Raw genomic sequence first — 27,726 nt, forward strand, 5'->3', positions numbered from 1 at the left:
GCAGAGGCCTTAATCAACCACAGCATCACTTTCCTGCCAGTTGCACTGCAGACGTGGGCCTGATTCAGAGGTGCATGTTAAAATGGAAAAGTGCTGTGTCTCAGTTTAATGACACTTTTCCATGAAGAAAAGGATTCTGATGTAATCCGAGAGTTGTGGCAATATATTAAGTCCGCCACTCCTGCAAAGCTGTGATTTACGGCAAAGCAACAGCCTTGCCAACTACCTGTTATGCTTGGACTAAAATGGCGCCGGTGCGCAATGCATTCTGGGAGTGCTCGGAGCCATGATGGATATTTACTTCATGCCGCAGTGAAAAGCTGCACACATTTTGCTGAGTGTTAGATTCATGGTGCTGAGAAAAACATGCTTTCCAAACCTGGTATGCGGTCAAGGACATTTCTACTGGGAAAGCTAACTTTGTTATGGTTTGTTACTGTTCTCCGTGGAACGTGTTTTTAGAGGCGGGAGGCACTCTGCTCCTTGAGGGTAGCTCTCGATTGACCCAGCTGGCAACCGACGGCTGCTCATCAACTGCGCAAGTGCAATTTCCAGAAGGTTTCGAGAATTGACTCCCCTTTGTGGAGTGTGTATATATGCGGAAGCCCGGAGGTGGTCAGGTGAGACTTCAGTCGGAGAAGGACGCTTACGTCCGGCACTCCTGTGAGCTGTGGTGCTCTCGGCCTGGCTGTTCCCAGAGTTTTCCATCCGCTTCTGGGCGAGATGAAGAATCCTGTTACGCTCATGGTGATGTATTTCCTTTTGAATTCTTTACTTCTTCTGTGATTTATGTCTATATTGCTTCTGTGAGTTATTTATATGTTATTATTGGTTGCTTCTAAGCTTTGAATAAATAGCCGTATAAGAGCTGATTATCTTCTAAGAGTGTGTGGTTGTGAGTTATTGCGTCTGTCTACGTTCAAAGTATTTGCTCTGTAATTGCATTGGTGATTTATGTTTTTCCGTGCACTCTGGGGAGAGCAATACATTTTTGGAGTCACAAACAGGATACTTGTGATGAGTTGTTCCGAGTATTCAAGAATCTGTTGAAACGTAGATAGGATTCAGTTGTCTTGGAAGTGAAGTTTTTGAGTAGTGAAGTTTTCTTTTCCTCCTTGTGCCAGTGTGTGAGTGCCTGTGGGAGTGATTGCAGCATGGAGAGAATAAATATATAGATACAACGAGGTTTTGTTTTGTTTGCGATAATGAGTAGTTTGTTCAGGAAGAAGAGCGTTACTGCTGGCGGTGACTGTTCTGATATTGTTATTCCAGGATGGACTAAGAGTCCATATGATAAGTTGGCCCAGGCGTGGGCATGTGGTGCAGGTCTAAGTGAAACATGGGATCAAGGATTGGGAGGTGCCGATCCGGCTGATGTAATGGCATGCTTGCAACAAGTTCCAGTAGAACGTGGCAAAGGATGTGCGGCATTAGGTAGGTGAGGTTGGGTTCTTTTGCATGCTAATAGGAAAATACATCAAATGAAGGTGGAAATGAAAAATTAGGTCTTGCGATTAGAAAGAGAGCTAGCTACAGAACGGCAGACTGCGTTAATGCAGCAGATTCAAATGAAACTGTTTAAAGATAAGGCCGACACATATCAGGCGGTGGCCGAGAGGGCAGCAGTCAGAGTAGCCCAGTCTAAGTATAGGAAAAGACGGGGAGGGGTCAACAAAAGAAAGGTGGCAACTGTAATCGCTACCGCTCGTGTGGACTGGGATCCGGATAAGTGGGATGGTGATATTTTTGATTCAACCAGTCTAGAAAGTAGTTCTGCAAATGAGTCTGACCCCAAAATGGAAGTGAAACAGAAAACAGTGGCGGCTAAGCCCGTTAGAAGACGGCGAGCCGGACCCCACCCGCAGAATCCTGCTGGCGGAATGGTGGATATAACCACGCTGGAGGATTACACACAACAGGAGGTTGGGGAAATTATTACCCGTTTGAGGCAAAAATCAGGGGAAGCTTTATTGACATGGATGGTGAGATTACTAGATGGGGGTGCTGCAGGGTTGTTGGTAGACTCTACGGATTCACCGCGTTTTTTACCCCTGTCAATTGACACCAATGTACAGGAGGTCTTAAGAGCAGGACCGCCACCTGATGCAAATGGTCAAGATACTCAGGTGTCTTTGTTGCACCTGGTAGCCCAAGCATGTAACCGTAAATACCCTATTACCACAGATTGGCCTAGTGAAGAAACAAAGTGGTATACGTTGAGAGAAGCAATTCAAAAAGTCAGAGAGCATGCTATTAAAGAGGCTATTCACATAGATGCTCCTGATCACATGGGAGCCGTGCCGCTCTCAGTTTCAACTCGAAACATGGTGATTAGAACTGCACCACCCGCATACAAAAGTGTCATTATGACTTTGCTCGTAGGTATGACGGGCAAGGCTACTGATGAGGTAGCAGATGTCATTCGGCAACTTGCAGATTTGGGGGAGTGGGATAACAGCGATAACAAGCCATGGGAGAGAGAGGGGCGTAGTGAGAGAAGAACCGAAGGCAAGCGGCAAGATAGTAGAGACTCCCGTGTGTCAACCAAAAAGACATGTTTTTGGCTTTGTTAAAAGATGGTGTGCCACACGAGGAAATTGATGGCATAGAAACCAGAGTAATGTATGAATTATACAAAAAACGAGGACTTGCAGCCAAAGAGCGCTATAAATAGGTTAACAAACAAGTAGTCACCACGCCACAGGGGGACACCTCACCTTCTGCTCCTGCTGCGGAAGAACAAGATGAAGGGTCTATGGGAACACCTTCCCCATACCAGCCAACATACGCTGATTTGAGAAAGGTGGTGAGTGCGATGTTAGAGGCGGAGTCGAGTCACACTCATTTGAAGTTTGACCAGGGCTTCGGCCAAGCTCCGGCAGCGTCTGCCCGCATAAAAGTGGATAGGTGGCCTCATGTTGATGTTAAGATTTTTTGGGGGCCAGGAAATACACAAGGGGTGCGAGCATTGATAGACACCGGGGCGGAGGCCTCTTTGATTCATGGTAATCCAACACGATTTAAAGGCAGTTTAATGTTACAGGTCTAGGGGGAAAGGAGACCCCCACAGTACAAACGAAAGTGGAGATGAAAATAGGCAATTTGAATAGGCAGAAATACCAAGTGTTGATAGTCCCGATACCTGAATATATAATTGCCTTTGACATTTTGGAAGGGTTAACCTTGAGACTTGGCGGTAAAAGGTACCTGTTTGGGGTGAGTGCATTAATCTGTACACCCATTACCGTAGGCAAATTGAAGATGCCCCCAGTGCAAGTGCCAGTGGCAACCAAGCAGGTAGCAATGAAACAATACCGCATTCCTGTGGGGTACAAGGACATTTCAGATACCATCAAAGAGTACGTGGAGGCGGGAGTATTACGCCCTATTACCACCGCATGGAACAATCCTCTCTGGCCTATTAAAAAGGGGGATGGGTAATGGAGGATGACGGTGGATTACAGGGAGTTGAATAAACACACTCCTCCCTTAGTGCCTGCAGTCCCAGATGCCATTACCTTGATTGAAAATGTCCAAAAGTTTGAGGGTACTTGGTATGCAGTGATCGATTTAGCCAATGCATTTTTCTCCGTGCCAATTGCTGAAGAGTGTCAAGAGCAGTTTGCATTTTCGTGGAGTGGACGTCAGTACACTTTCTGCAAAGAGAGAAACACTGCAAGAAAGAGCGGCAGAGAGAAACACAGCAAGAAAGAAAGACAGGGAGCAAGCAGAGGAAAATAGGTAGGCAAAGAGAAACCCAACAAGAAAGATAGTCAACGAGAAATATAGCAAGAAAGAAAGACAGGCCGACAGAGGGAAACACAGCAATGAGGAAAGACAGGAAGCAGGAAGAGGGAAAGATAGCAAAAAAGGAAGGCAGAGAGAAAGACCAAGAGAGACATGTCGACAAAGAAATACAGCAAGAAAAGAGGGAAAAAGAGAGAAATATAGAAAGAAAGACAGGCAGACAGAGAGAGAAACACGACAAGAAAGAAAGACAGGCACGCAGAGAGAAACACAGCAAGAAAGAAAGACAGGCAGAAAGAGAAACACAACAAGAAGAAAAGACAGGCAGGCAGAGAGAAACACGGCAAGAAAGAAAGACGGACAGAGAGAAAGAACAAGAAACAAAGGTAGACAAATAAATACAGCAAGAAAAGAGGGAAAACCAGAGAGAAATATAGCAAGAAAGAAAGAAAGAAAGGCAGAAAGAGGGAAACACAGCAACTTCGAAAGGCAGGAAGAGGGAAAGATAGCAAAAAAGAAAGGCAGAGAGAAAGAACAAGAATGAAAGGTAGACATAGAAATAGAGGGGAAACGTAAAGAGAAACACAGCAAGAAAGAAAGACAGGTGGGCAGAGAGAAACAGCAAGAAAGAAAAACAGCCAGAGAAACACAGCAATGCATTAAGACAGGCAGAGAGAAACACAGCCAGAAACAGAGACAAGCAGAAAGAAACAGCAATAATGAAAGAAAGGCACACAGAGGGAAACACAGCAATAACGAAATGGAGAGCTGCAAAGAGAAACACAGCAAGAAAGAAAGACAGGCAGAGAGAAACAGCAAGAAGGAAAGACAGGCATAGAGAAACACAGCAAGAAAGAGAGACAGGCAGAGATAAACACAGCAAGAAAGAAAGACAGGCAGAGAAAAACACAGCAAGAAAGAGACAGGCAGAGAGAAACAGCAAGAAAGAGACAGGCAGAGAGAAACACAGCAATAAAGAAAGACAGGCAGAGAGAGAAACACAGCAAGAAAGAAAGGCATGCAGAAAGAGAAACACAGCAAGAAAGAAAGACGGGCAGCTAGAGAAAAAGAAATAAAGAGAGGAACAGGCAAGGTGGAGCTATAGAGACAAGAAGGGTGAGAGAAAGACAAACACAGGCAGAGAGACAGGCAAATCGAGAGGTAAAGGTTTGAGATAGGAGGAGAGAGGAAGAAATATAGCAAGAGAGAAACGCAGAGACAAAGGAGAGGGAGAGAAAACTGGACAGAGAAGAGAGAAAGACCAGCAGAACCCAGAGAGGAAGAAACAGAACAAAATACACACAGGTGAGGACGAGAGAAACAGCAGGAGACAGAGAACAAAGAGAGATGAGCAGGGAGAGTGAGAGGGACATGTGAAGAGAAAGCATGAGTGGGAGAGAGAAAGCAGCAGGCAACGAGGACAGATAGGAAGAAGCAGGCAGAGTAGAGAGAGGCAGATAGGAAAGAGAGGTTAAGGGAGAGAGATGGGAGGAACATGAGCAAGAGGCAGAGAGGAGACACTGAGGCAGAGTGGAGAGAGAGGCAGATAGGAAAGAGAGAGAAATAGAGAGAGATGGGAGGAACATGAGCAAGAGGCAGAGAGGAGAGATGAGGAGCCAGAGAGGAGAGAGACAAATGAGAGGCAGAGGAGAGACAGAGACACAGGGAGAAAGAAGCAGACAGGAGAGAGTGACAGATAGGATAAACGAAGTAACAGGAGGAACAAGAGGCAGAGGCACAGAGGAGAGGCAGGGAGCAACAAGCAGAGATGAGAGACAGGGAGAAACGAGCAGAGGCGAGACACAGGGAGAAACAAGCAGAGGGAGACAGAGACAGGAAGCAAAAAGAAAAGATGAGAGACAGATAGACAGGGAGAAACAAGCAGAGGTGAGAGACCAAGAGACAGGGAGAAACAAGCAGAGATGAGAGACAGATACATGGGAGAATATGGACATCCAGAAAAAGCAGCAGGGGAAAAGTTGGAAAGAAGGATGAAAAAGGAATGAAAAAGAATGAAAGAGAGAGAGAGAGAAGAAAGAAGGGGGGTCATTTTGCAAAACACTGGATGGGGAAAACCTGTAAAGACAGTAGTTACACATGAAATCCTGTATTTCTTCCAATGTGTAGGATTTTCTTTTTGTTTTCAGGAGACTGGGGGCACTGAACAGAATAACACTGTCCATCATATATCCTTGCTCCACCCGAAAACAACATTTGGTTTAACACCAGCACACATTTTCATGCTGGCATTAAACCAATGGATTCCCTATGGACTCTGCCTGCTATTTACACCTGGTAAATGCAGGCGGATTCCACAGGAGTCCATTGTCAATAACTCCTGCAATCGCTCAATGTGGGATGCGACTCCGCTCAGTTCTTAAACTCAGATATCTGTGTGATCATCCATAACAATGAGTCAAAGGAGGGCTCAATCCCAATGAACCTGTTAAAAAATAGAAAGGAAGAGTAAAAAGAGCAAAAAGAAGTCGCATAAGAAAAAGGCTCATACTAAATACCCTGATTTTAGTAGCACTCCAGACGCACCAGCAACCCTGGCTTGATTAATTCCAGCTCAAGAGTTATTACCCTTGTGATCAAGAACCAGGGTTCATATGACACTACCATTAGCAGGAAATAAGACCAAAGTCTCCGCCTAAAATCTCACCAAAAGGGGGTCAGATCCAGGCTTCCAGGTAATGAGCCTAATCCTCTTTTTACTAGAGGTGCCTCCAGAAATAAAGACACCATCGGCAGCTACTCCTGTTCACCCTAAACGCACCTGTTCATCTATACAGACTACAGAAACTATTAAGAGCCAACCATTACCAAAAGATTCCCACGTTCTGGAAGGATTGGGAAACCCTTTTTGAGAGGACAATCATGGGATAACATCTAACGCTGTTGCGTCTGTTGCTCCAGACATACACCCTAACGGCTCCAACTACTATCCGTCCATGAGGAAAATGGTGTTGCTAAATCAGTAAATGGGAAGAGGGGCCTCTACCAACCTCATTCTAATTCGGATGTTGACTGTTTGGCCCTCAAAGTACAGAGCCTCTTTTGTCTTAGTCAGGACTATTACCTAAATCAAACAACCATCTTCCATTTAGTCCATTCCTCTGCAATCTCTACAAGTGGAGGACATCGCGATTGTTGACCTCCTAGAACACTCATACTATGCTAGCGCCATAGTTTATTTTCACAATCCTGGGGAAATTAGGTTATGGGCCTCATCACGAGTTGAGCTGTAGCCCTTAAGTGCAGCGTTAACGGTATTACCGCTGCATTTAAGGGATGGCCCTATCACGAGTTGGGCGCTAAATGGGCTGTATTACCTCCAGCTTTTTTCTGGAGGTGAAAATCCCATTTAGCGCCCTATATTACCGCTGGCTGTATTGGCGCACTGTATTAATGCCGAAGAATGGACCCAATGGGGAATGGAAATTCACAGTTAACGCCAAACCCGTTTAATACCGCCGGAAACGCTAACGCTATTACAGTTGGGCGGTATTACATCCGGGATATCGCCCAAATCGTGATGAGGCCCTATGACTTTCTATTGTTAAATCCCCATCTAGAAAGTTTGGTATGAATCTAGATGGGGGTGGGGGGACTGAAATCTAGTAGACCTGTACTTTGCTTTCAACTAGACGCCTCTACATCCAACATATTGCAGTCAACCTTAATCGATCAACACTATCTCCCACCTCACAAGGCAACGCTATTACTGTCGCCATTGATGTTCTTGGGTTAAAACATGTTGATGTTCACTCTCCCTTAGAAGAGAAAGAAGGGTTGGCTGCTACCAGCTGGCAGTGGTTATCTTCAATTCTCCAACCACAAAATCCACGTAGATCCCAGCCGCACTTTTACCACTTTGTCCTGGAACACTCAAGGTTTCTCCCACTACACTGAACCTGATGGTTTATTAGAGAACATCCCCAATTTCTGTGTAGTGGCTTTACAGGAAACCTGGCTTCAGGATAACTTGGAAATCAGCGGCCGCCATTCGATTCAAACTATGGACTCACGGGGACTCAAGGGCCGACCAAAAGGAGGACTGATCATTAGTGTTGATAATACTTACCAAATCATCAAGCTCAACGCTTCAGTCGGCTCAGTGCTTGCGCTACTATTAATTGGGCCTGAAAGTGTGGCCACACACTTTCTCTATTAATCATCAACATTTATGATCCTCCAAAAGGTTGTGAACAATATAGTGTTTTACGATTTATAGAAACCATAGTTGCTTATTTTCATCTGGTTTGGGCCTCGTGGTAAACATAAAGACATTAAAGGGCTGCAATGGGCTTCCCTGCTTTACTCCCGAGGCTTTATCAAGCTGAACGGTCTTTGTCCGGGCGATTCGCCAGAGTAATATACCAGAGTGACTGACAATAGTGCATCATATCAATTATGTCTTTTTAAACATCAACATGTACCCAAAAGTGTTAGATATGAAGGTCTTAACAAGAACAGAAAGCGACCACTTTCCCCTCCTCTCCTATATAAATTACACTGAGCCGGTTCATGATAGTGACCCTATCAGCAACATTACTATACACCACGGGCGAGTTGCAATCCAGGTAATATTGATAAGCCCGTTTGCTTGATCACTGATCTCGAATAAGATTGACAAGCCACTTGCAGTGCAGAGGCCTTAATCAACCACAGCATCACTTTCCTGCCAGTTGCACTGCAGACGTGGGCCTGATTCAGAGGTGCATGTTAAAATGGAAAAGTGCTGTGTCTCAGTTTAATGACACTTTTCCATGAAGAAAAGGATTCTGATGTAATCCGAGAGTTGTGGCAATATATCAAGTCCGCCACTCCTGAAAAGCTGTGATTTACGGCAAAGCAATAGCCTTGCCAACCACCTGTTATGCTTGAACTAAAATGGCGCCGGTGCACAATGCATTCTGGGAGCGCTCGGAGCCATGATGGATATTTACTTCATGCCGCAGTGAAAAGCTGCACACATTTTGCTGAGTGTTAGATTCATGGTGCTGAGAAAAACATGCTTTCCAAACCTGGTATGCGGTCAAGGACATTTCTGCTGAGAAAGCTAACTTTGTTATGGTTTGTTACTGTTCTCCGTGGAGCGTGTTTTTAGAGGGGGGAGGCACTCTGCTCCTTGAGGGTAGCTCTCGATTGACCCAGCTGGCAACCGACGGCTGCTCATCAACTGCGCAAGTGCAATTTCCAGAAGGTTTCGAGAATTGACTCCCCTTTGTGGAGTGTGTATATATGCGGAAGCCTGGAAGTGATCAGGTGAGACTTCAGCCGGAGAAGGACGCTTACGTCCGGCCCTCCTGTGAGCTGTGGTGCTCTCGGCCTGGCTGTTCCCGGGGTCTTCCAGACGCTTCTGGGCGAGATGAGGAATCCTGTTACGCTCACGGTGATGTATTTCCTTTTGAATTCTTTACTTCTTCTCTGATTTATGTCTATATTACTTCTGTGAGTTATTTCTGTTATTATTGGTTGATTCCAAGCTTTGAATAAATAGCCGTATAAGAGCTGATTATCTTCTAAGAGTGTGTGGTTGTGAGTTATTGGCTCTGTCTACGTTCAAAGTATTTGCTCTGTAATTGCATTGGTGATTTATGTTTTTCCGGGCACTCTGGGGAGAGCAATACATTTTTGGCGTCACGAACAGGATACTTGTGATGAGTTGTTCCGAGTATTCAAGAATCTGTTGAAACGTAGATAGGATTTGGTTGTCTTGGAAGTGAAGTTTTTGAGTAGTGAAGTTTTTTTTCCCCAAGTTTTTTAACCCAAGTAAAATTCAAGGTCCAGCTGAAACCGTGATATTCCTAGGGATTCAGTGGCATCATGGGCATTGAGAAATGGTGCCAAAAGCCTGACAGGAAATACTTGAATTCACCACTCCAATGAACAAAAAGCAAGCTCAGCAGTTTATAGGGCTGTTTGGGTTTTTGAGACAGCACATTCCCCATTTAGGGCAGATATTGGCCCCCCTCTACAAGGTGACACGAAAGAAATATGATTTTAAGTGGGGGGAGGAGCAGCAGAAAGCCTTTGAGATGGCAAAAGACACCGTGCAGCAGGTGCTTGATTTATGGCCCTTGAAGGAAGGCGAAGTGGAATTAAATGTGTCTGTACAAGACAATTATGCTAACTGGAGTGTGTGGCAGAAACAAGACAGGAAACGTGTGCCATTAGGGTTTTGGAGTCGTAAATTGCCTGATGCTGGTAACTCATACACTCCGTTTGAGAAGCAATTGCTGGCATGTTATTGGGCTCTTGTTGATACCGAGCAGATGACGGTGGGCCATGATGTATTCATGAGACCAGAAATACCAATCATGCAGTGGGTACTGAGCTCTCCTAAAACGCATAGAATAGGACATGCTCAAGAAGCCAGCATAATTAAGTGGAAATGGTATATTCAAGACAGAGCCAAATCAGGAAAGGGTGGAGTGGCAAAATTACATGAGCAGGTAGCCAACATACCGCCCTCAGATTACATACCACCGGAAGTGCCTGAAAAACGTGAGTCTCCAGTGAAATGGGGAGTACCTTACAGCGATTTGACCGTGGAGCAAACAGAGCATGCTTGGTTCACGGATGGTTCAGCTCGATATGTGGGAACTGAGCGGTACTGGAAAGCAGTGTCGTACAATCCCAAAACAAAAAAGATGTTGACAACGACAGGGAAAGGGAAGAGCAGTCAGTTTGCAGAGCTTTACGCAGTTTACCAAGCATTGAAACAAGAGACCCCTGGTCAATGTTATGTGTACACAGATTCATGGTCAGTGGCGAATGGATTGGCAGTGTGGTTGCCAACTTGGCAAAAGAATGGGTGGAAGATTCATTCAAAAGAGTTGTGGGGAAAAGAACTGTGGCAAGATATTGCAGAAATGTTATTACAAAGTGACGTCACTGTATATCATGCGGACGCGCATTGTGCCAAAGACTCATTAGAACGTTGGTTTAATTCTGTTGCAGACGAGCACACCAAGATTTCATCTGTGGAAGCAGAGGCTCAGGAAGACGATTTGGAGGGTTTGGCCAAATGGGCACATCAGAAATGTGGGCACCTTGGAGAAAAGGCTACTATTAGGTGGGCACAAGCTCGAGGAATCAGTCTTCCTTTAGAAGTAGTGAAAACAATCATTTTGCAATGTCCCGTGTGCCAACACCAACTGCATAGACCTATCCCTCAAATTGTCCGAGGCACATTGAGAAGAGGAAAATTACCAGGTCAAATTTGGCAGATTGATTATATCGGTCCCATGCCAATTAGTAGAGGTTGTCAGTATGCATGCAATATTGTGGATACATACTCAGGATATTTGATGCTTTTGCTGTGCAAACGTGCAACACAACTGAACACCATCAGGTTGTTAGATCAGATCATACTACATTATGGAGTGCCTTTGCAGATTCAAAGTGACAATGGGTCACATTTCAAAGGCAAATTAATCCAGGAGTTTTGTCAGGAAAAGAGCATTGAGTGGCTGTACCACGTTCCCTATTACCCAGCTGCTTCAGGGTTAATTGAAGGAATTAATGGGTTATTGAAAGAACAGTTGCGCAAATCTGGAGACGGCAATTTGGCAGGCTGGCGTGATTGTGTGTTTGATGCGGTGCAAGTATTAAACAATTGGCCTGTGTATGAACATGAAACTCCTTTGATGCGATTAATGACTCCTACTTTACAGGTTCAACCCAATTCAGTCAGAGAAACACTATTGCATTGGGAAATTACTCGAGGTTCTTTAGCTCTCTATCGAGCAACTCCAGAGTCAGCAGGGGTAGACTTGTATTCCCATGAAGAAATCAGATTAGATCCAAGAGGAATAGTTGTAATTGAAACAGGGATTGGAGTACAAATTCCCCCAGAGCATGTGGGATGGATTGCCCCTAGATCTGGCCTAGCATTGAAGGGAGTTCAAGTGTTGGGAGGGGTAATTGACGCTGATTATCAAGGCGAGATTAAAGTCATCCTAATGAATAGTGGGGACCAATTGTTATCAATCCACAAGGGTGATCAAGTGGCCCAACTGATAATTATTCCTGTTGTCCATGATTAAGAAGGGGGAGCCTCCTACAGTGTTAACTACCCGTGGGGACCGAGGTTTTGGCTCTTCAGACAGTATGGTACCGGGTGCAAAGGTGTGGGTGGAAAAGCCAAGTGGCCCACCAGTACCCGCAGATGTCATTGCATCAGGAAAAGATCAAGTAGTTTTAGTTATGGAGCCTGGTAGAAAGAAATGGCAATATGTACCCGCAGACAAATGTTACCTGAGAGAGTGAAGTGCAACACTGATCTCTTTTCTGGGTTTGCCTTGTAGATTCTGTGTCTGGCTGGTGTAATTGTGGTACTAAATGGACTCCATTTCGGAGAGTTAAACAGCCTGCTGCTACCAACGAAAAATGTCACATCTGTGCCAGTGATCAAGGGGATACTGATAGTGATGAATAATGTTGTCCCAAAGCAGCCTTATGCCGGTGCCGAAAAGCCAGCCAGACTCATGGATTCGTGAAATGCGGCAAACACATCAGGAGAAAGTGAAAACAACCTTGATGCCAGTCGTGCAAAATGCATTTGCAGGAAGGCGAAAACATTCTCCTATGATCACCCAAACGGAAAATATGTGGATATATCTGGCACAGCAAGTACTCAACATATCACACTTTTGGCTTACTGATGTGCCCAATGCTGGAGCTTTATTGACTACGTGTTTAGTAGCAGTGCCGACGCCTGTTCCGGTTTTAAAGCATATCTTTGGCATCACACACAATGATTCTTTAGTTCAAGACTCAGATATTAGGCAATCTTTTTCAGTTTACGAATATTGTAGATTCTGCCAAGAGACCGACCGTGAATGGAGAAATTTGACACGTGTTATTACTTATAATATAACCCAAGGTAATGTATGTTATTTTATGACCTGCGATGCACAAGAAATTGGCAAATGCCGACAAATCGACTTAACCAACCAGCATAATCATACAATGTTTGAGAGACGACTATGTTCACGAGTGCCACGCACATGCACCAGTGTAAATAATACTATGGGCCTCATTACACGGTAGGCGGTGAGCCATGGCGCTATTAGCGCCCTGGCTCATGCCGGTAAAATACCGGCACCGCCTTGCCGTAAAGGGGATTTACCGCCCCATTCCAAGGTTGGAGGGGCGGTAAATCCCCCTTCTGCCATTGCCCTTCCCCATTCCCATTTCTGCCCCATAGGGCTCTATGGGAATGGGGAAGGTGCTAATTATGGCACCCCAATTTTGCGCTGCCGTAATTAGCTCCGAGGTCCCTTAGCGGGTTGGATTTTAACACCTGCAAAAAGCAGGCGTTAAATCCCCCAACCCGCAAAGGGACCTCGTAGTAAGGCGGTAGGGATTTACCGGTACCAGTAATTTACCGGTACCGGTAAATCCCTACCGCCATCCGTGTAATGAGGCCCTATGTCTTGTAATCATACAGTGATAGCTGCCAGTCATTTGAATCATGTGAAACTTCCAACAGGATGGCTCTTTTCATGTGGTAACATCACATATACTTATATCCCAGCTAACATTTCCGGAGGTCCATGTGCTTTAACTCGATTAGGACTAATGATGTTTCCTTTACACCCAGCGATAACTCGAGGTAAAAGGTCAACTTTCGAATCTGTAGGTCTATCTCCTGATTGTTATTCACATGTACACTTGTTATCAGAAGCTGAGGTTCTAGCATTAACCCTTTCATTAGTGGGAGTTTGGGGTTTAGCTGCTGGAGGTTACAAATCTTTGATGAAATTAGCATGTTTAGTAGTCAAAAGCCTTAATCATACTTCGCAGGCATTAGAAGAATTACTCATTGATAGTCAAGTTATTAAAAAAGCAACTTTGCAGAACAGAGCTGCTGTTGATTATCTATTGCTAAAACATAATTTAGGGTGTAACGCATTTGAAGGTATGTGTTGTTTCAATTTAAGTGACCATTCCCGATCTATTGAAAGTCATATTCGAGGTTTGAGGGATCTCATTTCTCAAGTGTCTCAAGATCGTACTGGGAATTGGTGGGATTGGTTATTTTCATGGATATCTGATATTGGGGGTACACTACGTTACGCTTTTGCTTACATTTTTATTATAGTAGCAGTCATAATAGCTTGTTGTTGTTGTATTCAATTTATTCCCAATTTAGTTTTAACACTTCGTAGGTTTCAAAGACCAGCTCCTTTGCCACCGGGCTATGGAAGGTAAATATCCAAGGGTGGAATTGTTATGCTTGAACTAAAATGGCGCCGGTGCACAATGCATTCTGGGAGCGCTCGGAGCCATGATGGATATTTACTTCATGCCGCAGTGAAAAGCTGCACACATTTTGCTGAGTGTTAGATTCATGGTGCTGAGAAAAAGATGCTTTCCAAACCTGGTATGCAGTCAAGGACATTTCTGCTGGGAAAGCTAACTTTCTTATGGTTTGTTACTGTTCTCTGTGGAGCGTGAGGAGGGAGGCACTCTGCTCCTTGAGGGTAGCTCTCGATTGACCCAGCTAGCAACCGACGGCTGCTCATCAACTGTGCAAGTGCAATTTCCAGAAGGTTCGAGAATTGACTCCCCTTTGTGGAGTGTGTATATTTGCGGAAGCCCAGAGGTGGTCAGGTGAGACTTCAGCCGGAGAAGGACGCTTACGTCTGGCCCTCCTTGTCATAAATCTCCCCCCGTCTCACCTGGGATCGCTTCTTGCTCTGTTCCGCGGGAGGATTCCTCTTGTGGACGGATTGGGTCTTGTATAGACTCGCTCGAGTCTCGTCCGGCTGCAGAGCGCGTTCAGAGTTCCGGGAAGGCCGTTGTTCCAGGATGTCCAGGGAAGTAGATAGCGGTCGCTAAGAATGGGGATTCCAGGAGTCGAGTAGAGGGAAAGGAAGAAGGAAGGGAACCAGGATCTTGGATAGACGATTCGCTGAACAGTACACACATGTCGAGTCACTACCTAATGATAGCGTTGAGGCGCGCGGGGCCGCGGGGGCGTGGCCAATTTATAGGATGTGCCGTGTGCGTCGTGAAAGCTGGTGTGAGGCTAGTTGCTTGTTGCGGCCATGTTGGGAGTAACAAGTAATACAAGCCCCAGCGCGATAAGGACCAGGTGGTCCAGAAAGGGCAAGTTCTATGGGTCATGACAGCATGCCTCCTCCGAAGACCTGTTCCACCAGGTTTGCCCGGGTGTATGAGATGGAATCTTCTAAGCAGTCGAGGGGTATTTAAGTTAGAAACTGGTTCCCAGGTTCTCTCGCTAGGAGGGTATCCTTTCCATTCAACCAGGTATTGAAGTCGACCCCGTTTATACCTGGAATCACATATTCGGGACACTTCATATTCTAGCTGATCATTCACAACAGGATTGGGCCTGCAGGATTTTCGGGAGGATTGGATGTAAGGTTTCAATAGGGAGGTGTGAAAAACTGGGTGTATTTTCTTCCAGGAATCGGGTAGCTTGAGTCGGAATGAGACAGGATTGACAACCTCCTTTATGGAAAATGGTCCATAGTACTGAGGAGCCAATTTGTTTGGCCGTAGATGTCGGGGTAATAGTTTCGAGGACAACCAGACTTCATCACCAACAGAATAGGAGGCCGCTGGTCTTCTCTTGGAATCCGCTTAGAGCTTAGTGCGTGTTTGGGCCTCTTTCAAATGTTCCTTGGCTTCCTTGTGAATGTTGATGAGAGTCTGTATCCAAGAGTCGAGAGTAGGTACTGGAGTGGGATGTGGAAGAACAGAAGGTAAAACGGACGGGTGAAAACCTTGACTGCAATAGAAAGGGCTGACCTTGAGTGCAGAGTGATCGGAATTGTTGTAGGCAAACTCGGCCAAGGGTATGAGGAGAGACCAGTCATCCTGAACCTTGGTGGCAAAACAACAAAGGTATTGCTCCAGAGTTGATTTACACGTTCCGTGGCTCCGTTGGTTTGTGGGTGATAACCTGATGAAAGAGCGTGTTGGATCCCTAGAATGCGACAGAGATGTTTCCAGAATTGTGAGACATATTGAGGTCCTCGGTCCGATATGATCTTGGAAGGAAGTCCATGGAGACGGAAAATATGTTCCAGGAAGATTCCAGCAAGTTCTGAGGAGGATGGTAGCTTATACAAAGGTGTGAAATGAGCCATACGGGTGAACAAGTCTATGGTTACCATGATGTTCATGTGCCCTCGGGAAGGTGGTAACTCCACAATGAAGTCTGTAGCAATAAACTCCCATGGTCTTGTTGGCAGCGATGGTTGCAGTAGAAGACCCGGAGGTCTCTTGTTATCATGTTTGTTTTGACTGCAGACAGTACAAGCCTTGACGTACTGTTGTACGTCGGTCTTCATTTGGGGCCACCAAAACTGTCTTTGTATAAGACGGAGGGTGTTAGTTATACCATGATGACCGGAGTGAGGGGTATCATGGCAGAGGTTTATTATCTTGTGTTGTAATTTCTGCGTAGGAATGTCCAGTGCATTGTCCTTGAATAGATATTCTTCCTTGACTCTTAGATTCCATGGATTCTTCCTTGAAATCTCCTTCCAGAGGTCAGAGGACTGGGTTTGAGCTCGGATTTCTTCCAGGAGGTTGATTGCCTGAGCTACAAAGATAGTTTGGGGAAACATCTTAGGATAGGCCTTATCCTCAGTGGTTGCGTAGTTTGGACGTCAAGATAAGGCGTCAGCAATCATGTTTTGTGATCCGGGAACGTGAGTGATTTGAAACTGGTATTGGGCAAAGAAGTAGGCCCAACAGGCCTGACGACTGTTCCTGCACTCCAAAGACTGTAGGATTTGGAGATTCCGATGATCTGTGCGGACCTGAACTGGATATCTAGCACCCAGAAGTAGGTGTCGTCATTCAGTGAAGGCTTGGCGGATGGCCAAGAGTTCCTTTTCCAGGATGGAATAGTGAGTCTCACTGGGGGTCAGGGTTTGTGAAAGGTAAGCAATGGGGTGTTCCAGTCCATCCTCAAGTTCCTGTTTCAAGACCGCCCCTATGGCGTAGTTAGAGGCATCCGTTTCCACTAGAAATGGGCGATTTGTGTCGGGTTGGGTCAGGATGGGGGCTTGTGTGAACTCCGTCTTCAATCGTTGGAATGCCTGATCTTGCGATGTAGACCAGATAAAGGGGGTGTCCTTCTTCAATAGAGCTACGATCGGCTGAACAATCTCTGAAAAGGTAGAAATAAACTTCCGGTAGAAGTTGGCGAGCCCCAGGAAGGATTGCACCTGTTTCACAGAAGTGGGAGCGAGCCAAGCCAGTATGGCTTTTACCTTCGAAGGGTCCATGCCAATTCCTTCTGGGCTAAGGATGAATCCTAGGTAGTGAACAGAAGTAACGTGGAACAAGCATTTTTCGGGTTTGGCTAACAGTTTGTTTTCACAAAGTCGTTGTAGTACTGCCTTTACGTGTTCTTCATGTTTTAGAGGATCTTTGGAAAAAATCAATATGTCATCCAGGTAGACAATGACGAAGAGGAACAACATATCAGAGAACACCCTGTCCATAAAACGCTGAAAGACTGCAGGAGCATTGGCTAGTCCAAAAGGCATGACTAGGTATTCAAAGTGACCAAAGGGTGTTCTAAAGGCTGTCTTCCATTCGTCCCCTTCCCGGATTCGAATTAAATGGTAGGCACCCCGGAGATCCAGCTTTGTGAAAATTACGGCTGCTCTTACAGCTGCCAGGATATCGAAATCAAGGGCAGTGGGTATCGATCTTTGAGGGTGCATTGGTTTAAGCCTCGATAGTCGAGGCAAGGTCTGAGATCCTTGGTGTCCTTCTTGGGAACGAAGGACAACGAAGCACCCGCTGGAGATTTCGAGGGTCTTATGGTGCCGTTTTCAAGATTGGTGTCGAGGTATTCCCGAAGGGCCTTTTTTCAGGTTCGGAAAGGATGAACATTCAGCCGAAAGGAATTACAGCTGAGGGATCTGTATCTATGACACAGTCTTCAGGCCTGTGAGGGGGTAATGCTTGGACTATGGCGGTAGAAAATACATCAGCATACTCCTGATAGGTCTCTGGAACTTGTATGATATTGGAAACCATGAGTGGTGTTTCTTGGTCTCTTGGAGGTTCTTTAGGAGTTATCGAGGACGGGTCCAGGGAAAGACAGTGGGACATACAGAACTCTGAGCCCAGGAATAATGATCCTGCTGTCCAATTGATATACGGATTGTGTTTTTGTAGCCAGGGCATACCCACAACCATGGGGTAATGGGCTGACTTAATGATGTCGAATGTAATCCGCTCTTGATGATGATTTATGGAAAGTTGGATCTCTTTAGTCTGCAGGCTTATGGGTCCTGAAGAGAGGGGTCTTCCGTCAATTGCTTCCACCGGCTGCATGGTGTTTCGTGTCTCGTACGGAATATGATGACTAACTACCCAGTCTTGATCAATGAAAATTCCCATAGCTCCGCAGTCCACCAAGGCCAGAATGGGATAGGTCTCGTCTTTGGAGGGCAAAAGGAAGGCCTGTAGAATCACCAAACTATTTTGTCCAGGAGAGTTCAAGGATGGAATTGATGTGGAGCAAACATCTCTCTCCCGACACCTCGCTCCATCTAGGATCGGGAGCTGGCGTTTCCCGAACGCCGTGGAGGGGCTACAGGTCATTCTCTAACAAGATGTTTATCCGAGGCACAATACATGCACAGGCCTGTGTGGATCCTTCTCATCCTTTCTTGAGGGGAAATAGGCCCACGGAAGGCTTCGATTTGCATGGGTTCCGGATCTGTATCAGGGGTTGGGTCTGAATCGGTTTTAACAGAGGTCTCAAGGGAATTCTTTTGAAAAGGTGTCTTGGTCTTTCTTCTTTCAGCCTTTCTTTCCTGGATTCGAAAGTCTATCTGCAGGGCTAAATCCATAAGAGCCTAGAAGGAACTAGGACGAGCTACCCAGGCTAATTCGTCCTTAATGTTCTCGTTTAGACCCCTGCGAAATAGAGTGAAACTTGCTTCAGAGGACCAATCTGCTTCCTTGACCAGTTGTTTGAATCTAGTAACGTATGTTAACATATCCTGGGTACCCTGTCGAAAATCAAGTAAGCGTTCTTGAGCACTAAAAACCTGTTCTGGGCGGTCGAACATTGTCTTGAGTGCCTTAATGAATCCATCATAATCATCCAGGAGGGCATCCCCTGAGTTGACTAAGGGGCGTAGCCCAGGTTAACGCGTTCCCTGTGAGGTGCGAGATAATGAAGCCCACCTTCGCCCTAGAAGTTGAAAAATAATAGGGCTTAAAGGTAAAATGCACCAAGCAGGAATCCAGGAATCCACGTAAGGATTTTGCTGATCCATCATATTTGTCCACCACTCCACCAAGTAACACACTGTCCTTGTTAGCGGGGTCGCGAGACAACACTAGCTGCCTTAGCGCACCATTCTCAGCCTTTAAGTTCTGTACTTCAGTTGTGAGCTCTTGCATGCCACGCATAAGGTCCTGGACTGCTTTCTCCATAGCAGTATCGGTGTCGGTCGTTTGGCATCTCAAACTGTTGTAAATCTCCCCCGTCTCACCTGGGATCGCTTCTTGCTCTGTTTCGCGGGAGGATTCCTCTTGTGGACGGATCGGGTCTTGTATAGACTCGCTCGAGTCTCGTCCAGCTGCAGAGCGCGTTCAGAGTTCAGAGAAGGCCGTTGTTCCAGGATGTCCAGGGAAGTAGGTAGCGGTCGCTAAGAATGGGGATTCCAGGAGTCGAGTAGAGGGAAAGGAAGAAGGAAGGAGGAAGGGAACCAGGATCTTGGATAGAAGATTCGCCAAACAGCACACACACGTCGAGTCACTACCTAATGAAAGCGTTGAGACGCGCGGGGCCGCGGGGGCGTGTCCAATTTATAGGACGTGCTGTGTGCGTCGTGAAAGCTGGTGTGAGGCTAGTCGCTTGTTGCAGCCATGTTGGGAGTAACAAGGAATACAAGCCCCGGCGCGATAAGGACCAGGAGGTCCAGAAAGGGCAAGTTCTATGGGTCATGACACTCCTGTGAGCTGTGGTGCTGTCGGCCTGGCTGTTCCCGGGGTCTTCCAGCCGCTTCTGGGCGAGATGAGGAATCCTGTTACGCTCACGGTGATGTATTTCCTTTTGAATTCTTTACTTCTTCTGTGATTTATGTCTATATTACTTCTGTGAGTTATTTCTATGTTATTATTGGTTGCTTCTAAGCTTTGAATAAATAGCCGTATAAGAGCTGATTATCTTCTAAGAGTGTGTGGTTGTGAGTTATTGCATCTGTCTACGTTCAAAGTATTTGCTCTGTAATTGCATTGGTGATTTATGTTTTTCCGTGCACTCTGGGGAGGGCAATACACCGCCTCACGTGTAAGGGGCTGGCATGGACTGTATTCTGAAGCTTAGAGCACCCTTTCTGCACCAGTCTAAAGAGGTGTTAATTAACAGCACGCTGGAGGTGACGTTAGTTATGAAAAGAGGTGGCATTCCTTACAAATTGTTAACTTTTCCCCAAAAAAAATCTAGGACTGTCTGAAATAAATCTTCTTTTTAAACTGTCAGTGCCACATTTTCTGCGTCACAGAAAGTGCTGCCGAGACTCTTCAAGCCGCCGACACTTTCCGTACTGTGGAAATGTGACTTTGCTTTTGTGCCTTTGCTCTTTGCATTTTGGCCAGAGGTACTCTGCGCACGGTAACCCTGCAGCGCTTCATCTGCACATATTTTATATGGTTTTTCTTGCCTGATGCCGACATCTCTCCTCCACTCTTCCCATCACCTTCAGAATGCAGGTGGGAAAATTTGGAGGAAGGAATGTCATTATTATGTGCCATTTAGCACAGGCTCAGAATCGGGCCGAGTGTCGCTGCAGGGTACTCATGCCGCCTCACCTACTGGTGGCTCTCTGTGACTCATGTTCCTATCCCATGACTGAGTGTCGCTGCAGGGGACTCATGCAGCCTCACCTTCTGGTGGCTCTTTGTGACTCATGTTCCTTTCCCATGACTGAGTGTCGCTGCAGGGGACTCATGCCACCTCACCTTCTGGTGACTCTCTGTGACTCATGTTCCTATCCCATGACTGAGTGTCGCTGCAGGGGACTCATGCAGCCTCACCTTCTGGTGGCTCTTTGTGACTCATGTTCCTTTCCCATGACTGAGTGTCGCTGCAGGGGACTCATGCAGCCTCACCTTCTGGTGACTCTCTGTGACTCATGTTCCTTTCCTATGACCGAGTGTCGCTGCAAGCGACTCATGCGGGGACCCATGCCGCCTCAACCTTCTGGTAACTCTCTGTGACTCATGTTCCTTTCCTATGACCAAGTGTCACTGCAGGGGACTCATGCTGCCTCACCTTCTGGTGACTCTCTCTGACTCCTGTTCCTTTCCTATGACCGAGTGTCACTGCAAGGGACTTCTGCCACCTCACCTTCTGGTGACTCTCTGTGACTTATGTTCCTTTCGTATGACCGAGTGTGGCTGCAGGGTACTCATGCCACTCCTCCTCACAGTGACTCCTGAGATCCAAGAGGCCGCATGGAGGGTTAGAGTTTGGAATGTGTAAATCACATGTACTCACGTTCCCAGGATTTCACGTATCTCAATTCTGAAAGTAAGAAGGAAATTAAGGTTTTGTGAAATCAGACAAACCAGCGAGACATTGAAGTATGTTAAATAAAATATATTTATTACCATTAATCAAACTTACCCATTTCTGCAGGAAATGTTTCTGTAGTAAAAGAAAAACAAGTGATATATTAGATCCAAACTTAACCCAGCACTACCTGCCTCCAGCTCCCAGCACTGCACCCCCACTCCTTGCCCTTCACCTAATGCCCCCCCTTTCAGCTTCCACCACTGCACCCCCACTCAAGGCCCTTCACCTAATTCCTCGCTCCAGCTCCTACCACTGCACCCCCACTCCATGCCCTTCCCCTAATGCCTCCCCTCCAGCTCCCACCACTGCACCCCCACTCCCTGCCCTTCCCCTAATGCTCCCCTCCAGCTCCTGCCACTGCTCCCCACTCCCTACCCTTCACCCAATGCCTCCCCTCCAGCTCCTGCCACTGCATCCCCAATCCCTGCCCTTCCCCTAATGCCTCCCCTCCAGCTCCTGCCACTGCATCCCCACTCCCTTCACACAATGCCTCCCTTCCAGCTCCTGCCACTGCACCCCCACACCCTGCCCTTCACCTAATGCCCTCCTCCAGCTCCCACCACTGCACCCGCACTCCCTGCCCTTCAGCTAATTCCCCCCTCCAGCTCCCACCACTGCACCCACACTCCCTGCCCTTCAGCTAATGCCCCGCTCCAGCTCCCACCACTGCACCCACACTCCCTGCCCTTCACCTAATGCCGCTCTCCAGCTCCCATCACTGCACCCCCACTCCCTGCCCTTCACCTAATGCCTCCCCACCAGCTCCCGCCACTGCACCCCCACTCCCTGCCCTTCACCTAATGCCTCCCCTCCAACTCCGCCCACTGCACCCCCACTCTCTGCCCTTCCCCTAATGCCTCCCCTCCAGCTCCTGCCACTGCACCCCCAATCCCTGCCCTTCCCCCAATGCCTCCCCTCCAGCTCCTGCCACTGCACCCTCACTCCCTTCACACAATGCCTCCCTTCCAGCTCCTGCCACTGCACCCCCACACCCTGCCCTTCACCTAATGCCCTCCTCCAGCTCCCACCACTGCACCCGCACTCCCTGCCCTTCAGCTAATGCCCCCCTCCAGCTCCCACCACTGCACCCACACTCCCTGCCCTTCAGCTAATGCCTCCCCTCCAGCTCCCGCCACTGCACCACCATTTCCTGCCCTTCACCTAATGCCTCCCCTACAGCTCCCACCAGTGCACCCCCACTCCCTGTCCTTCCCCCAATGCCTCCCCTCCAGCTCTGGCCACTGCACCCCCACTCCCTGCTCTTCCCCTAATGCATCCCCTCCACCTCACACCACTGCACCCCCACTCCCTGCCCTTCCCCTAATGCCTCCCCTCCAGCTCTGGCCACTGCACCCCCATTCCCTGCTCTTCCCTTCATGCCTCCCCCTCCAGCTCCAACCACTGCACCCCCCTCCCTGCCCTTCCCCTAACACCTCCCCTCCAGCTCCCAGCGCCACAACCCCACTCCCTGCCCTTCCCCTAACACCTCCCCTCCAGCCCCCACCACTGCACCCCCACTCCCTGCCCTTCATCTAATGCCCCCCCAGCTCCTGCCACTGAACCCCCACTCCCTACCCTATCCCTCATGCCTCCCCCTCCGCCTCCCCCTCCATCTCCCACTACTGCACCCCCACTCCCTGCCCTTTATCAAATGCTCCCTCTCCAGCTCCCGCCACTGCAACCCCATTCCCTGCCCTTCCCCTAATGCCTCCCCTTGAGGTCCCGCCACTGCACCTGCACTCCCTGCCCTTCACATAATGCCTCCCCCTCCAACCACTGACCCCCACTCCCTGCCCTTCACCTAATGCTTCCCCTCCAGCTCCCACCACAGCACCCCCACTTTCTTGGGTGCCCAACTGTCATGTTTTGGCTTTTCCTCCCTGACCTCTCCCGCCCCAGAGATGTCACTCTTTCAGTGCTTAACCTTCTCAGCACAAAGTAAAGGACCACGGAAAAGGGCATTCAAATCACAGATAATTTTGCCTTTTTATTGGATCAAGCATATCATGCCACTATATCTGATAAAGGACCTCCTATTTTGAACCCAATACTGGCTCAGTGTCCTCGCAAGCAACACTTCGGGGGGATTTAAGTTACATCTGAGGTATTGCATTAACCCTACCTGTGCATCTGTCAAATCTGAATGATTGCAATTGACTGCATTGGGAGAGTAACTTCATGCATTGGAACACACGTACCCTATTACCCCAACACCACCAGACCTAAAGGCGGTGTGATGAATCCTACGGATCCCTCGCTGAACCCCTGCCCAAAGGCTCCTCCCAGGTGGCCAGGGAAAGGCACACACTTCCTGGGGAAAGGCACACACTTCCTGATCCTGACCTTGGGGTGGTGTACTGCTGGAGGATCACCTGGGAGGAGACAAGACCCAGGGTGGTGAGGAGATCCCGTGGGATGAGACGCGACATGTGTCCTTTGAAAGGGAACACCTTTCAAGATTGCCAAAACCGGTAATTGCTTATTGCCATTACAATGTATCTGAACCTCATATAAATTCTGTGGCTCTCGGCACATATACCCTAACACCTAAACAAACCTTCATAACAGAAAGATCTTTCAAGGTATCTCAACATAAACACCCTCCTTACTTCCAAAGGTATAAAGTAAAAGGATCTGGCAATATTGCCTTAAGTTAATTGTCTTCCTCTGTAACAACCAATTCTAACTGTTCATCTTTTAATGGTTTTAAGGGAAATAAATCTGCCCCTAAAAAGCAAGAAGTTGCTTTAAAGAACGAACTAGTCCCATAATCCCATGAATACTGGATCGAGGAAGAGGGCTGAAGAGGCATGCTGTAATAGTAGTCAGGCAATTAAGCCTAACAGCCCACACCTGAAGGAGACTGGGAGGCATAAAAGCCCCCTCAGGTGTAGGCAATGCACAGGAGCTGGAACAGATGTACGTTAAAATAACGTATCCCAAAAGATCGAATTACAAAATAGCAGAGCCGACTTGCCCGCATTTTGTAATTCGATGCCGTCCACATGGGCAGTCCAGCACCGAAATGGTATGGCGCTTCCCTTCTGAACAAGAATACCAACAGCAACCCCATACACGTGTTTCAGCCTTGTTGGGCCTCATCAGTGAGGTGAAGCTGTGCCTCTCTGAGCACAGTGAGCAGGGAGTCCACGTCTGGTTGCCCCCAGGTAATTTAGGGTGACCAACCCCAAGTTCCTTCCAAAAATACAAAAAAGGTAGCAGGTGCCCCTCTCTATTTGAAACACCATATAATGTTTAGTGTGAGGGCAGATATCCTGTGTTAGAGGGTTTCCCTTTAGCTTTGGTTAGGCAGGGAAATCCCCAGCAGAGTAGTCACAGAGTAGTGACAGTGAGGCATTTAATATTATTTATACTTTAATAAAATGGCATATTTTGAACAATCATCAAAGAGTTGCCTGCCTCGCATTTCTGACCTCTCGCAGCGGTTAATGCTAAGTTTTGGCACTAGGCGACCGTGAAGTTAAATTATCATTAAGCTGGACTCATTGGCCAGACTGTTGCTTCACGAGGACAGTCAGTCAGACCTGTATTCAAACTATTCAGAGGCCGAGGGGGTCCTTTTTGTACTGCCCTCAGGATATAAATAATGTCTTTATTGCCCTTTTGTAGTTCTCTCTACTCTAATCAGGAAGCATAGTTTACTGAGGCCGTAAAGATGGATTTTCAGAATCAGCCCTGGTGCCAGATTCTGAGAGGTCACCCTATTCTGGTGAACAGGACGAGACTAATGTCTAGCCAAACTCTATCAAGGTAGAATGACTGAGCAGTAAGGCTTAAACTTAGTGGTGAAGGGTTCAGTGTAGCACACACAGAGCACTGTAATAACTCAAGTTAGGCAGAATGTATACAAGTACAGTAATATTTATAAGGCCTTGGACCAACTCTTATCAATGGAAAATCACAGGTAAGCAAAACTACTAAAAGTACACTAACAACATATGTACATCCGTCATTACGACCTCCAACAAATGGTACAGGGCGGCAACAGCCCTTGCAGTCACAGCTGCCGTCTAGTTCAGTTTCCACTGTAGGAAGGGGAGGGTCCAAGTCACACATGTTCTATCAGATCGGTCTTTTCACCACAATACTTCCGACCGAAATAAGAATGTATTTTTTCAGCTCCTTTTGGGCAAATCTCCTTTTAATAGTAACACCCTTTTGAATTATTTTTCTGTATTATAATGTTTTTTAATGTTGTATTCCTCCCTTCTCTAAAGTAAAATGGTAGAAGATTGGTTCTCTTTTTATTGTCCACTTCTAACTTTTCCCCCTCACCTTCTTTAATGATTTGTTTCAATCCTTCCATTTACCCTTTTTTAGGAGTTATTCTCACTTACCGAGAGTTACATATTTAAAGTTTAATGTTACAATTCATCTTTTTTCACACCACTATTTATTTCGCTAATTTTGATGAGTTTAACTCAACTAGTGCATTATCAATGAAATGTATATGTATTTAGTTTGTTCATCCAATCATGGATGACCAGTTCATTTCTTATCATCAACCCCATTCAAAACATGGTTTTGCTTCTCAGGAACCCCACCAATCAACCACTCATCCGATCATGGCTCATCCAATCATGATTCATCCAATTATGGCTCATCCAATCAAACACTAATCCAAACATGACTCATCCAATCATGGCTCATCCGATCATGGCTCATCCGATCATGGCTCATCCGATCGAAGGTTCATCCGATCGAAGGCTCATCCGACTGTGGCTCATCCGATCGCGGCTCGCTACCATGAACCTCGAAGGGTTCACGCTGAAGCTACCCGAGTGACAAAAATGCCCAGACAGCTTTGTCCCAATTGGCATGACTGCACAAAACCAAACCTTTCTGGCCAGCCTCGGATTTCAGGCCTGCAGTAATCCCAAGTTCAAGCTCACCTGGAAGTGGAAACCTACTCCTCTCTGACCCTCAACCCTTGCCCCTCACAAATCATCAGCATCAAACAGTTTGACCACATTTTCCCCAACCTTGATACTAGCCCGAATAATCTTTAAAATAGACTTTATAACATCCAAGGCTAGGGCAACCCAGTCACAACCGTACCTAGCCACAACACTAGGGAGGCCAGAGCAATTCTAGAAGCCACATCATTGCAAGACTGGAAACAAACAAATGTTGAAAAGGAAAGATAAAACAGGGGGCGGGTAACAGAAGGAGACCTATCGCCACTGTGGAACGCCGTCCCAACCCACCTCCACGCGGCACCACTATGCCTGCAGTGGATGAAAAAAACTGAAGACATTGATATTTAAGGGTTTCACTAAAAACTCGGTGCACCAGGTAATAGCGGTCATATGATGCGCCTCTCGCCCACCAAAAAGCCAGCCCCGCCCCCCGACTCAACCACTGTGATGCGCTCCATTGCCTGTTATTGTAGGGTTTGAAATATGCAAGTACAAGAATACAGGCAGATCTGTTCCTCATTGAGATGTGTGTATTCACATGTATTTCAATGTAATAAGTGCAGTGAGATTGTTGGATAATCCTTCCCAACCACCATCATCTCTTGGACGGGCCTCATATCTACCTTGTAATTCTGCGAGCAGCTGGGCATGGCGTCTGATGCTCTGCAGCGTCGTCTCCATTCCCGGGGCATTTTCCTGGGGCTTCAGAGCCTTCACTTCACTGCACCTGAGGATTATAGAAAGAGATATTGTATATAACCTTCGGCCTCCAAAAAAAAAGTAAGAGAAAGGGGGTCTCAACGGTAAGATAAGGGGAGGAAAAAGAGACCCCATTACTAAAGATGGAAGAGGAAGGCTCTAAATTACTAAACATGAAAGGAAGGGGAAGCGCATCCCCGTAAAGCAGATGGGCGGAGAGCACCACTCATAAATGAGGAACAAGAGACAGGCAGCGGTGAGAGGATGGGCAGAGGAACCACAACTGTGACACACATTCTGAAGGGCAGACCTCAGGGAGGAGAGGGCGGGCTGGGGAATCTCTACTTTTAAGAAATAGACTTTGAATGGGAGCCCCTCTGGGAGGAAAGGGTGGGCTGGCGAATCTATACTGTGACATAGAAATGATACAAGGGATTAGCAGTGTGGATATTCGCACTGGTTTCCGTTTGTTTTATTATCAATATTTAAATAGTTGCAAGTCTGAGGGATGCCAGATGCTGGGTAAGTGCCACATTTTTCCTGATCTATCCATTTGCGTTTTCTAACCTTTTTTGCCTGTTAGGTTTTTAGAACCACTACTGGTGTAGGAATCTGAGACTCCGATCTTAGTGGACCTACGAGGGTTTTTACACAGAGGTAGGAACATAAGGCTCCCTTGGTAGCGAGGACAAGCAGTTAGACTGAGACTTAAGACATCAGGGGTTTGATGTAAAG

General features: G+C 46.9%; 1 protein-coding gene across 2 annotated transcripts in view; it reads right to left on the reverse strand.

Annotated features, from left to right (window-relative positions):
• LOC138521789 (E3 ubiquitin-protein ligase TRIM39-like) overlaps positions 1-27,726 on the reverse strand; it is a 168,765-nt gene that overhangs the window by 56,344 nt on the left and 84,695 nt on the right. Inside the window, exons 5-7 of one of the 2 annotated variants that reach the window (XM_069634874.1) lie at positions 26,916-27,019; positions 21,404-21,424; positions 21,275-21,301 (exon numbers count right to left, since the gene is read on the reverse strand). In XM_069634874.1, coding sequence (XP_069490975.1) covers positions 21,275-21,301; positions 21,404-21,424; positions 26,916-27,019 — 152 coding nt within the window. The remainder of the gene's footprint in view (positions 1-21,274; positions 21,302-21,403; positions 21,425-26,915; positions 27,020-27,726) is intronic. The other variant, XM_069634875.1, reaches the window with a different exon arrangement.

This window comes from Ambystoma mexicanum, chromosome 13, assembly GCF_040938575.1.
Source record: "Ambystoma mexicanum isolate Mex_15411 chromosome 13, UKY_AmexF1_1, whole genome shotgun sequence".
Taxonomy (NCBI): domain Eukaryota; kingdom Metazoa; phylum Chordata; class Amphibia; order Caudata; family Ambystomatidae; genus Ambystoma; species Ambystoma mexicanum.